Source organism: Somniosus microcephalus, chromosome 19 (assembly GCF_052327205.1).
Source record: "Somniosus microcephalus isolate GS21.2 chromosome 19, FLI_Smic_1.0, whole genome shotgun sequence".
NCBI lineage: Eukaryota > Metazoa > Chordata > Chondrichthyes > Squaliformes > Somniosidae > Somniosus > Somniosus microcephalus.
In genome coordinates, this window is record NC_141005.1 from 25,115,989 (window position 1) to 25,128,653 (window position 12,665).

Consider the following 12,665-nt stretch of genomic DNA (forward strand, 5'->3'; position numbering starts at 1 on the left):
GTTCTTTCTTTAACTTTGGCACCAGTCCCCCAGATGTTAGTGAGAAGGACTTTGTAGGGTCGACTGGGCTGGCTGTACTTTTGCCGAGTCCTAATTTGATGCCTAGGTCGCGGCCAATTGGTCTGTCTTGTGTTGTTGTTCTTATTCTTTGTAGCAGTTTGATACAACGGAGTGGCTTGCTAGGCCACTTTAGAGGGCAGTTATGGGTCAACCATTTTGGTGTGGGACTGGAGTCACGTATAGGCCAGACCAGGTAAGGACAGCAGGTTTCCTCCCCTAAAAGGATATTAGTGAACCAGTTAAGTTTTTACAACAATCAGACAGCCTCATGGTCACTTTTACGGATACCAGTTCTTTATTCCAGATTTAGCTCCTGACGCGACAAACTCTCCATTTCCTCACCTTCACCTAGATACTACCTGGACTTTCTACAAAAATCGGTGAGGAGGATTGTCTCCAATAGAACGCCCTGTATGCAGGGATCCATGGCGCAGTAGCTTCAAACAAATTCCTAAGCTGCTTTACAAGCACTCAAGCCACATGTGTTTTATGACGAAGAATCTATTTTCCACATGTATGCACAGTGCCGAAGGTTGCAGCCCCTTTAACATGGTTTGCTCCTAATATTCGGTTGCACTTTCCCCCACACTTCCTATCGTGTACAGGTGGAGAGTAGGTCGGAGGGAACTCCTGGTCAGTCTGCGCCTGGACCCGAGGTTCAGGATGTACAAGATCAATGGGAGGAGATGCTCTAGCTTGCCTCTCTTCCAAGGTCACTTACGTACCAGGGTGACTCTGGAACGGAGTCACGCAATGTCCACGGGCTCGCTTCAAGCCTCAAGGCCGGTGGACATCCCAAGATGCATGCTGTTTTACTGATGATGGGAATAATATTTTAACTTGATGTGCACATTTTGAGTTTGTTAGAACCATTATTTTAAATGGTGCCCGAGGGGGCACTTGTTAGGCATAGATTGTTTTTGTGGCATTGGAGCATCCAATGCCACCTCAATGGTTTAGGCAAAATAGGCATTTAAGTAGAAATAGATAAAAAGCCACTAGCATTTTAACTTTTATAAATAGGGGTATAGACTACAAAAGTAGAAATTCATAAGGCAATAGTTAGGCCCCAGTTTAGATTAGAGTGGAGCTTTGGACACACCATGGATTACTCTAGCAAACGATGGGATGAATTATTTTTTTCTGCCCTGTAAACTTCTATGGTTTCTGCTTTTAGAGCCGGTTAATCAAAATCAAAAACCAGCAGAGAAAGACTTTTTTTTTTTTTTTTTTAAATACTTTTTGAACATACGAAGTGCAATGCCTGCATGCGAGACAGCTATTGCAGATGATCAGCTACATTAAATGGATTCTTTACATCAGTTTTCGCAAATGATGACTGCATCCATAATAGACAGAAGTTAGTAAAGAACATGCTGTAGAGAAACTAGTAGGATTAAATACCCACCAGGCTCCTGGAGTACAGGGGATACTTCCTCTGTATATTTAAATGGATATCTAAAAAGCAGAAGGGAGCAGTCAGCATGGTTTTAGAAGTAATGGGTCATGTGTTATGAACCTACTGGAATTCTTTGAAGAGGTAACCAAGTTAGTGGATGAAGATAAATTGAAGTAGTTTACTTGGGTCATCAAAAAGTGTTTGATAACGTTCTTCATACAAGGCTGCAAAAGAAGGTTAAGGCTCACAAAATAGATGATAAATTGTCTGGATGGATTAAGAATTGGCTTAGTAACAGAAGACAGAGGGTGGTAATAAATAGAAATTACTTTCTGGGTAAAACAATAACCAGTGGTTTTGCACAGAAATCTGATCTGGGGCCCATGCTATTTGCAATATTTGGGAATAATATGAAACAGGGTGCCTCTACTGGTATTAAATTAGTTGAATTGAGAAAAAGTGTCGTCTTCGCTCCTTCTTAGGCAGTCCCTCGGAACCGAGGATGACTTGCTTCCACATTAAAAATGAGTTCGCAGGTGACTGATTAGTCCAATGCGGGACCTACAGTCTCTGTCACAGGTGGGGCAGACGGTGGTTGAAGGGGCGGGTGGGTGGGGTGCTTGGGTTGACGTGCGCTCCTTGCGCTTGGCTTCCGCTTGCTCCCGGCGAAGAGACTCGAGGTATTTGGCGCCTTCCCGGATGTTTCTCCTTCACTTTGTGCGGTCTTGGGCCAGGGATTCCCAGGTGTCGGTGGGGATGTTACACTTTTTCAAGGAGGCTTGGAGGGTGTCCTTGAAGCGTTTCCTCTGCCCACCTGGGGCTCTCTTGCTGTGCCGGAGCTCCGAGTAGAGCGCTTGTTTTGGGAGTCTCATATCGGGCATGCGGACGATGTGACCCGTCCATCGGAGCTGATCGAGCGTGGTCAAAGCTTCGATGCTGGGGATGTTGGCCTGAGCAAGAACACTGACATTGGTGCACCCATCCTGCCAATGGATTTGCAGGATCTTGCGGAGGCAGCGATGGTGGTACCTCTCCAGTGCTTTGAGGTGCCTGCTGTACATGGTCCATGTCTCTGAGGCATACAGGAGGGCGGGTATCACTACTGCTCTGTAGACCATGAGCTTAGTGCCGGGTTTGAGGTCCTGGTCTTCAAACACTCTCTTCCTCAGTCGACCGAAGGCGGCACTGGCACACTGAAGGCAGTGTTGGACTCCGTCGTCGACGTCTGCCCTTGTTGACAGTAGGCTCCCGAGGTATGGACAGTGGTCCACGTTGTCCAAGGCCTTGTCGTGGATTTTGATAATCAATCACGAGAGAAATGCAGGGAACAGCACCAACCGCCGTATATGGCCTTCTTTGATCTCACAAAGGCCTTCGACACCGTCAACCGTGAGGGATTATGGAGTGCCCTCCTCAAATTCGGCTGCCCTCAAAAGTTTGTCACCATCCTCCGCCTGCTTCACGACGACATGCAAGCCGTGATCCTGACCAACGGTTCCACCACAGACCCAATTCACGTACGGACCGGGGTCAAGCAAGGCTGTGTCATCGCACCAACGCTCTTCTCGATCTTCCTTGCTGCAATGCTCCATCTCACCCTCAGTAAGCTCCCCACTGGAGTGGAGCTAATTTACAGAACAAACGGGAAACTGTTCAACCTCCGCCGCCTCCAGTCCAGATCCAAGGTCATCCCTTCCTCGGTCATCGAATTACAGTATGTAGACGGTGCTTGCGTCTGTGCTCACTCCGAGGTCGAACTCCAAACCATCATTAACACTTTCACCGAAGCGTACGAGAACATGGGCCTTACACTAAACATCCGTAAGACTGCGATGATGTCACGATCTCCGGACGAAGGAGAACGGGGCGCAACGTTGGTTACAAAGTAGCGGTAAATGATTACAAAGAAACATTGTTTGCTTGATGACGAGTTGTGTGTTGGTCAAATTTTTATTAGCTTCATATATGCAAACTGTTCATTGGCAATTATGCTGCTTTTCATGGGGTCTTTTCTAACCTGTAGTGACTTGAGGGGGAGGAAATATTTTGGTGTTTGGTGTATATAATGGGTCTTCAAAATAATGAAAAGTCTAGATTAACTTGAAGTAAGGAAGCTACTTAACTTGGACAGTGAGCACAGGCCTAGAGGGCACAAGTAGAAATTCACAGACCTCAAGCAAAGTCAAAGATTAGGAAAAAATATCTTTCTCCCTTCCACGGGATAGTGGACATATGCAACAGACTCCCAGAGAAGGTATTTGATTCAGGCATCACTTGACACCTTTCAAAGGGAGCTGGATCAATATCTGTTGTGAAGAGAATTGAAGGTTATAAGGAGATATAAGCAGCACTCTGAATTTTTTATGGGGTGGTAGGGAAGGAATCAAACAATCCTTCAAGTCGGAATTAACAGGTGGTGTGGGAGAGAAGTCCTGATAATCATACATGGATTCTGGACGAAGCAGGTGTAATGAGCTGAAAGATCTTTTGCATTCCAAACAGTACTTTGTGACACTCAAGGTAACAGAGGATCATACAGGAAACTTTCGTTTAACCGGAGGTTAAATGTCCGGAACGCTCTATCCACCGGCAAAATTCAGGAGTCGGTTCAGATAAGTTTTTTTTTTAGTTTTTGTTGCTTTTTTTCCTCCAGTCGAGGCTCTGCAAGCGTCTAGCTGAAGCTGTTGCTTAGCTACAGAAACGCTTGCAAGCTGCGCCGACTGTTTTGAGTATGCAACAGGGTTTGTTGCTAAATAGAAGCTCCGTATGTTTTAACATTACCGCTCGTTTCTCTGGCAGTTTTGTTCCACCGGCAACAGCTCAGTCCCGTCAGTGCCGGCTATCAGAAAGTTTCCTGTACTAGGTAAGCTTTTGAGCTACTTCCATGGAGTTCCTTCTCAAAAACAAAGTTACAGATTTCTCCATTATATACACCAAACACCAAAATATCTCCTCCCCCTCAAGTCACTGCAGGTTAGAAAAGACCCCATGAAAAGCAGCATAATCGCCGACAGTTTGCATATATGAAGCTAATTAAAATTTGATCAACACACAACTCGTCATCAAGCAAACAATGTTTCTTTGTAATCATTTACCGCTACTTTGTAACCATCAAAAAACATTTTATATATTTGTTCTTGGGATGTGGGCGACATTGGCAAGGCAATGCATACTGCCCTTTCCTAGTTGCCCTGAAGGTATTAAGGGGGTGAAATTGGGTGCCTTTGTGCCATACTTGGTGGGAGTTTTGCAGCGGCATTACAACGTTGCGCCCCAATCTCCTTCGTCCAGAGATCGTGACGTCATCGCAGTGCGCACCACCCCTGTAGCGTCCCGGACCCAAAATTGATTTCCGCCCCCTGCAGCAGCGCCAGTCGAAAACACAGACAGCTGCAGGAGGAGTGTATCAGGCGGATTAAAGGTGAGGTGGCCAAGGCAAGTTAAAAAAAAACTTACCTTGTTCCTGTTTTTTCCACGGGTGCTGCTCGAGTGCCGGGCTGATCGCGCAGGATTGCGGCTGCCTTGCTGGTCCAGGTAGGTAATTTTTCTATTGCAGAGCCTGCAGCGATGGCCCTTCTCTTTAAGGGAGGGAAGGAGCCTTTGAACGCAGCAGTGCTGCACGGCCCAGTGTGCAGCGCTTCTGAAGTCTCCGCCCTGCCTGCTGCCAATTGCGCTCCATGAAGGAAGTGGAGCTTGATTTTGCACTCCACCTCCTCCTTGGAGCACAAATGGTGAATTTTTCAAAAGTTTGAAATAGTTAGCGCCTGGCGCCAACTTTTCAAGCTTTTAAAAATTAGCGCCCCAAACTGGACGAGTGAATTTCTCCCTCCAAGAGTCAAACACATATATGGACAACTCTGTAAAACAATCTGCTAATCCAACAACTGGCAGTTCAAACAATCAATACAGGAAACTTTCGTTTAACCGTGTCCGGAAAGCTCTATCCACCGGCAAAATTCAGGAGTCGGTGCAGATAAGTTTTTATTACTTTTCGCCGCTTTTTTCCTCCAGTCAGGCTCTGCAAGCGTCTAGCTGAAGCTGTTGCTTAGCTTGCAAGCTGCGCCGACTGTTTTGAAGCTGTTGCTAAGCAACAGGGTTTGTTGCTTCAGACGGAGCTCAGAAGCTCCATATGTTTTAACATTGGCGCTGGTTTCTACGGCAGTTTTGATGGAACGGCACCAGCTCGGTCCCGTCAGTGTCGGATACCAGAAAGTTTCCTGTACTATCTTTAAAGCTGAAGTGTCAAAAGTATGGACCCAAAGGCTATATCCAGCATGCAAGCGTCAGTTATTCAGCCCACAAAGCCCAGTTGCTGATGCTGCATTTTCCCATGTGTTAGGACTACAATGCTGCCATTGTTAGTTAACTTTCAAACTTCATTGGCCTGTCAAATTGCAAAAGGCTGCTACCATATTGATCAAAAGGTGGATTTTGGTCTTTTTCACCAATGAGGAAGCAACTTCCACCAATCAACCAGGCACAATTTGTTTTCTTTATAAACTGAACAGTGGAAAAAATAATTCATAAACAGAAGCTGGATAATTCTCCAGTGCACAGTCTGCGCTTAACTCAATGATATTCAATATTCACACAATTAAGCAGTAACAAATATTACTCCAGCTTTATGAGGAAATCACTTTGCAGTAACACTAAAAATAATTCAATTTTACATCATTGCAAACTGCAGCTTTAATATTCTATTAAATAGAGACTCGCAAGATGCCTAAATTTGCTGGAGGTCAACAATGCAAGGCTGCACTTCCAGGAACAAGGCAAGTTAACCTTGGAAAATGACCAGGTGCAACAGTGTTAACAATGCTCAACAGCAAAAGTTTAGAGGGCATGACATTACCTGCAGGGTATACTGATCGATCACTTGAAAGAGGTAATGAGGTTTGCTGTCAAAGGAGGCAGGGCGGTGAAGGAGTGCGCTACCGCCAAAAGCAATCCAGCCAGCTTCAAGTTCATCATTGCGACAATAGACAAAACCCCTGGAGAGAAAAGGAAAAGTGTTCTGATTAGGAATGGCACTGCCAGAATTCTCCTAGATGAGTTCAGACAATAAATCATTCTTTGTTCCGCCCTCCTAAAAATAAATGAGTATAATAGATAGTAGCCAACTTTAATAACCCCTGTTCAGCTATCACAAGTGGAATGACTGCACCTCAAGTGTAGTGCAGGTGAGCCAAGAAGCGACATTTGGGTATTATCCGATCCTCAAATTATTTAGGACATGTATTATCAAATCAACAGAAAGTGACCAGCTTCAATTGCATATTATAGGAGGACATACTTCAACTTTAATACTTTGGATTAGCAAAGACAGACTTTATCATACTAATCAAATTTACCATTAAAACTGTAGCACTAGACTATTTAAAAGTACTTTGAATATAAAAATCAAGATAGCCAATTTGTAGGAAAAATTGGTCATTTTAGTAAATGGAGCCCTTGCTCCAGAAACCAACAAAGTCACATTTGTACAACCACAACGTACACTTATAGGAGTGTGCAAAGGCACTTTACAAGGAGGAAACCAAGCAGAAGACAAGTATATTTGAAGAGGTAACCATTGGAGGGGGAACATCAGATTTAATTTCAGTTTAACACCCACTACCACAAAACAGTGGCTCAAACCACTGGAATACATTAATCCAATTTATCCAGATAAGTTTAAACTGCAAGGCTGTATAAATTATTCATATAGCAAAGCACCATCCTGCCAATGTGCAAGGAAGGGAGATTAGAATTTAGACAAAGAATGAATTTGAGTTTAAAAGCAAACATTCAGGTATATTCATTTTAAAATTTATTTTGATTGCATTTATATTGATTAACACACTTGACGTGATGGTCTAAGTGTTCTAACCACTCAATAGCGGAGTGAAGAACCATGTACAAGTCCATCAGGGAGTTAGGCAGCACCGAACATAGGAACAGGAGTAGGCCATTCAGCCCCTCAAGCTTGTACCGCCATTTAATTAGATCATGGAGTCGAGATACAGATCAGCCATCTACCTGCCTTGGTTCCGTAACCTTTAATACCCTTGCCGTACAAAAATTTATCAATCTCAGCGTTGAAATTTTCAACTGACCTAACCACAACAGCTTTTTGGGGAAAGAAGGTTCCAGATTTCCACTACTCGGTGTGGAAAAGGTGCTTCATGACATCATCCCTGAACGCCCTAGCTCTATTTTAAGGTTATGGCCCCTTGTTCTGAACTCTCCCACCAGGAACTCCTTTAATTATCTTAAACACCTCAATTAGGTCACCCCTTAATCTTCTACTCTCAAGGGAATACAAGCCTCGTCGATGCAAGCTGTCCTCATAATTTAACTCTTTTTAGCCCCAGGGTCATTCTGGTGAATCTGTGCTGCACCCTCTCCAAGGCCAATATATCCTTCCCGAGGTGGTGCCAGAACTGAACCTACTTGCTGATGGGTGTAGCCTGCAAGTATTTGGCTTACATCTAACTGGCCACAGCAGTAAAGGGGAGAGTCGCAAAGGCCCCACTTAATCACTTGCAGCACATCTGAAGCAATTGAGCTTCAACCACATATGGTATGGGCATTCAAAATCAGAGGGCTGGTCTATTGGATGTGTCACTAAATAGGGTTTGGTGAGGTTTGAAGCTGGTTCTTGCCACCTAATATACCACCTGCAGGTGACTTCTAGGTTTCTTAAGAGGAATTGTCCAAACGGGGTACCTTGGGCGAAGATGATGGCGCAGTGAATTAAACACATCTTTAAATAGGGATAGATGTGGCACAACTTAAGCAGCAGATTCTGCAAAGCGACACCTCTCTTCTGTAAGGGGGAGCAATTCTGGACAAGACCAGCAGCCAGGCCAGGTTAGTTGATCTGAGTGTCTATTATAACAGGCATGGTTTCATTCAGCTAAATATCGATTAGTCCTGTATGAGAAGAGTGGAGTCACACCAGGGAGCAATAGTCTGCTCAGAACAACACACGAAAGCCCAGAGTTTCCTTCCTAAATTGTCCTAAGATTTTATCTCCTGGATATCTGAATCTCCCAGGTGACTGGATGGCTTATGAGTGGGGGCAGGAAGAGTGATCGTGTAAAGAAGCTGCATCATGTCACTATAAGACAGACTCGCTGCATCAGCTGCTCTTTCCTGTCCCTTTTCATAGGCGCGTATGACATCAGAGAAGGTTCACAAACAGAATAATAAAACCATAACTGCAACTTCATAGTATTTCTGTATATGCAAACTTTGAGTTATTCTGGTGTCACTAGCTATACTGTACATTACAGGACAAACTCAGGACCAACCGACTCATTTTCAGATTCCAAATCCACAGCAGCAAGAAGTCTGGTGAAGGAGTTCAACAGAACACGCTATCTGGTCTGATTGTAAAGGCAAGCACAGAATTAGGTTCATTTCAGAGGGGTTACTTAGTCCAACCACATGAAGTAACAAATCTGGAACCTGCCAATACTAGGTGTGCAGTGGCCCAAGTTAACTATCCTTCCAATTTGTCTTTGTTCCTACAAGAATGCAACTAGTCTTTATTCTGTATCTCATGACATAGCACAAATTATGTGGGGAAATCGCTGCTATCAGCATGCATTGTACAATTCTGTGACAGTGCACCAAGGTTCTGGGCATTTAACCATTTCAATAATGTTAAGTATGAAAGACAGGATTATTCATGTTTGAAATCAGTAGACTCCACTATGACAGGCAGCAATGTTCATCACAGCTGCACTATTCTCCATCAACAGAAGCTTCTTGAACAGCAGCAAACCGGTAATGATTTATGTTATGTGGGAGATGTTAAGTGGAAATATAAACATTCACAATATTTTAGCAATATTCAAAGATTGTGGTGAACAATCATAGGGACAAAAGGTACAACACCTAAATACAAGCTATGCATCTGTTGTTGGCCTGGTACAGATTGATCTACTAACACATCATATCATAAAATGATAGAAGGGAGTCCACATTCTATTATGCTCCACAGCCAGGCTCCAAATGTCATCTCAACTAAGACAAGGACCGAGGACTGTGGCAGAGAAAGCTTTACTTGAGCGAGATTGGAGAAATCTAAAGGTTACATTACTCATGCATCTCTTAGCAAATTCCAGTGGCATTGACAGAGGGCTGGGAAGAGTGCCAATGACTGTGCAAAGGCAGAGAAAAAATTGCTTCGTAGCTAAGCAAGGGGAAGTTACTTATCCAGTCCAAGCACAGGTTAAATTGGAAAAGACAGAAGACAACAAAACATGAAAAAAACATGTCAGATATAAGAAAAATGACCTAAGATGTGGAAAAACTTTAACTCTGTGCCAGTCAGATTCAGAGCAACAGCTCTCAAACACAAATTACTTCTGAAGTAGGACATTCCTTCATTTATCAATTGGTACTGAATCTTGTCTGAACAGTTTTAACCTATGCATTCGTCCACATATACATTTATTAGTACCAGAGCCATATAGACCAGGAAGATCAGAGGTTTGATCTCCAGTTAGTGCCGCGTTCATGTAGAGCTGGTTTGAGGCACTACAACAGGTTTCAGCCCTACTGGGTTAAGAAGGGATGGACATTAGATAAGGACAGGATGGAGCTTGTGTGATGTTCCTCATAGTTTAATAGCTTGCCAATACTCTGTCAACCCTTACCAATAAATAATGGCCACTTGGGCCCATGGAGTAAGCATGTGTAAAGAGGGAAACAAAGAGGGATAAAAGTAGCCAATCTAGTATTCAACCAGAAAAATGGGCAGAATGTTGCTATGGTTCTTTCCCACCTTACCTTGGTTGAAGTGGCTTACCGTTTCTGCAAGTAGAGCCAGATTTCCTACAAACTGAAACCAGTGACTTTATTCACTGCAACATTTGAGTGAACATATCCCCAGTCTAACAATTAACCCTAATCACAGTAAACTGTTTGAGAATATGTCAAATGTTGTCCCTCTATGTCTCTTGTCAATCCAGACGATAGAAAATATCCCTACATTGTACAGGTTAGGCTACCGTGTTGCATTTATTCACAAATAAAATTATGCACAGTGCAAAGACATGGGCAAAATACTTGCAGCGTGTATGTGGGGTGCAGGGGCATGGGGCGATTATCAGGTGAGGACAAGAACAGGCTCTGAATGCCATTGCTCCTCCTGGTCAAATACCTTGCTAGACCGTGGGAGTAGTACTAGAAAGTGACAACTGCTTGTGGAATCATACTTCAGGAGTGAAATCCTGAGGAGGAGAAAATTGGCACAAAAAATAAACTAATCACAGCCTGCACACCTCTCCCCCAATCCACTGCACGGCTCCCTTTCAAGTCGTTTTGCACCAAAGCAATAAAATCCATTTCATCATTAAGTTACTCTACTCTACATCCCTATCCCTTCCCTCTCAGTTGAATTCTTGGGGTGAAAACAATGGTTGATTTAAACTTGTTTTTTATTAAATCGATTCATTGCATTCAATTAATAGGAGCAACCTCAAACAAGAGATTCCAGGTTTTGCGCAAAAGGAAACAAGATACCAACTGAAATAATTGGGAATACGGAGAACAGTGACATTTCCGAAGACTTGTGTTGTTATAGGACACAATGCAATACATCAGAATAGACAATAAAAACAATTTAACACTCCTGCCATTTTTCTTTTATTGATGAGTTTTCTTGTATATATAACTTTTCTTTTACAGTCATTGATTTAGTACAGCATAAACTGCTTACAGCATTTTTGAAAGCCTCGTCACTGCCGTCATTATCTTTTCTTTCCCCTTGCATCCTCGCACAGTTTCAAGGAAATTATATGGAGAGTCTAAATCTAATGGGCCATCAGGATATCCTGATGCACAAGTACAAGTTCACAAGCCTTAAGCAAGGTTGGCGACTAGAAAAAGCTTTTTTCTCATCAACAGGTGGCATGGAAAGCAAGTCTATGATGGAATAATTTATACACACACGCTGTGGATGGAGCAAGCATCAAGGGCATTAAGATTGGTTAAAAATGTGTTCCTTTCTAGTATAATAGTGTCTGAAGTGTTGCTGCAAAATGCCTGCCACTAACCAAATTGCAGTCCGACAGCTGGACTCCTTGCTCCATTTTTTTTTTTTTTTTTTTAAAGTGGTATCCTGGAAATTTGCAGTTTTGTTTCTCTCCCGAGAAAGGGAAAAGAAAAATTGAAAGTTCACCACTGGCCATTATTGCACATCACCCAGATGATAGAGTGGGAGAGGCATACGAGTAAGTTGCCTGCCAGTCTCAGAGTAAAATGAATGACAGGGACAACTGTAAAAAGGAAAGGGGAAACATTTTAAATTGCTGTGCACCATGTAAAAAAGTCAAGTGCACTTATTTTTTAAGTATCATGACATTTTGTTTAGTAGATGTTTGAGATATTGTACATTTGCAATTGTTCTAGCAGAAATGTTCTGCTTCATTAATGTTCTCTGCTCAGCACAGATACACATTAAAAAAAATCTTCACTGCCCAAAGTTTGCAGAGTACATTTAGCCATATGGACCAAGAGGGCCTCAAATTTGTTCTCCAGCCTGTGTTAAGTTAGCTGATTTCAGTTGGCCCGACAGTGCGAGTGCTACTAGCCTTGGTGCTCTTGGTTAGGGAACCATAGTGCTCAGGGTTACTACTGCTTTTAACAACTATCATTTAACAACCCTTGCTGGAAATACATGTATATAGACGGTAAGAGCACGCTCAGTAGTGATGCCCCCTGCAATCAGCATCAAGCCTGATAAAACTAATTGCCACATAGATGAAGTACCACAGGGCAACTGTACGAGAGTCAGGTTTGCCCCTGAACTGCGTTTCTGACCCTATATCCTCTCCATTACAAAGACGACCTACCTCCACCTTCACAGCATTGTCTGCCTCTGCCCATCTGCTGCCGAAAGTCTCAACCATGCTTTAGTCACCTCCAGACTGCTCTCCAGGCCAGTCTCCCATCCTACACCCTCATAAACTTCACTACATCCAAACCTACCCTGCCCATATCTTATTCTGCACCTAGTCCCACTCACCCATCCGCCCTATTTCTCTCCCTAAACCCCTGTCACTCCACGTCCTTAGAGATCATCCTTAAAACCCACCTCCTTGACCAAGCATTTTGTGTCACCTCTCCTAATCTCTCCTCCTTTAGCTTGGTGCCTGTTTCATTCTTCACTTCTGTGAAGCACCTAAGGATGTTTTTTCCTATGTTAAAGATG

The 12,665-nt window shown here is 43.4% G+C and overlaps 1 protein-coding gene across 5 annotated transcripts in view; it reads right to left on the reverse strand.

Moving 5' to 3' along the window:
• Positions 1 to 12,665, reverse strand: part of hectd4 (HECT domain containing E3 ubiquitin protein ligase 4) — a 268,113-nt gene that overhangs the window by 180,025 nt on the left and 75,423 nt on the right. For all 5 annotated transcript variants that reach the window (XM_085961398.1, XM_085961396.1, XM_085961397.1 and 2 more), the window contains exon 6: positions 6,312 to 6,450. In XM_085961398.1, coding sequence (XP_085817524.1) covers positions 6,312 to 6,450 — 139 coding nt within the window. The remainder of the gene's footprint in view (positions 1 to 6,311; positions 6,451 to 12,665) is intronic.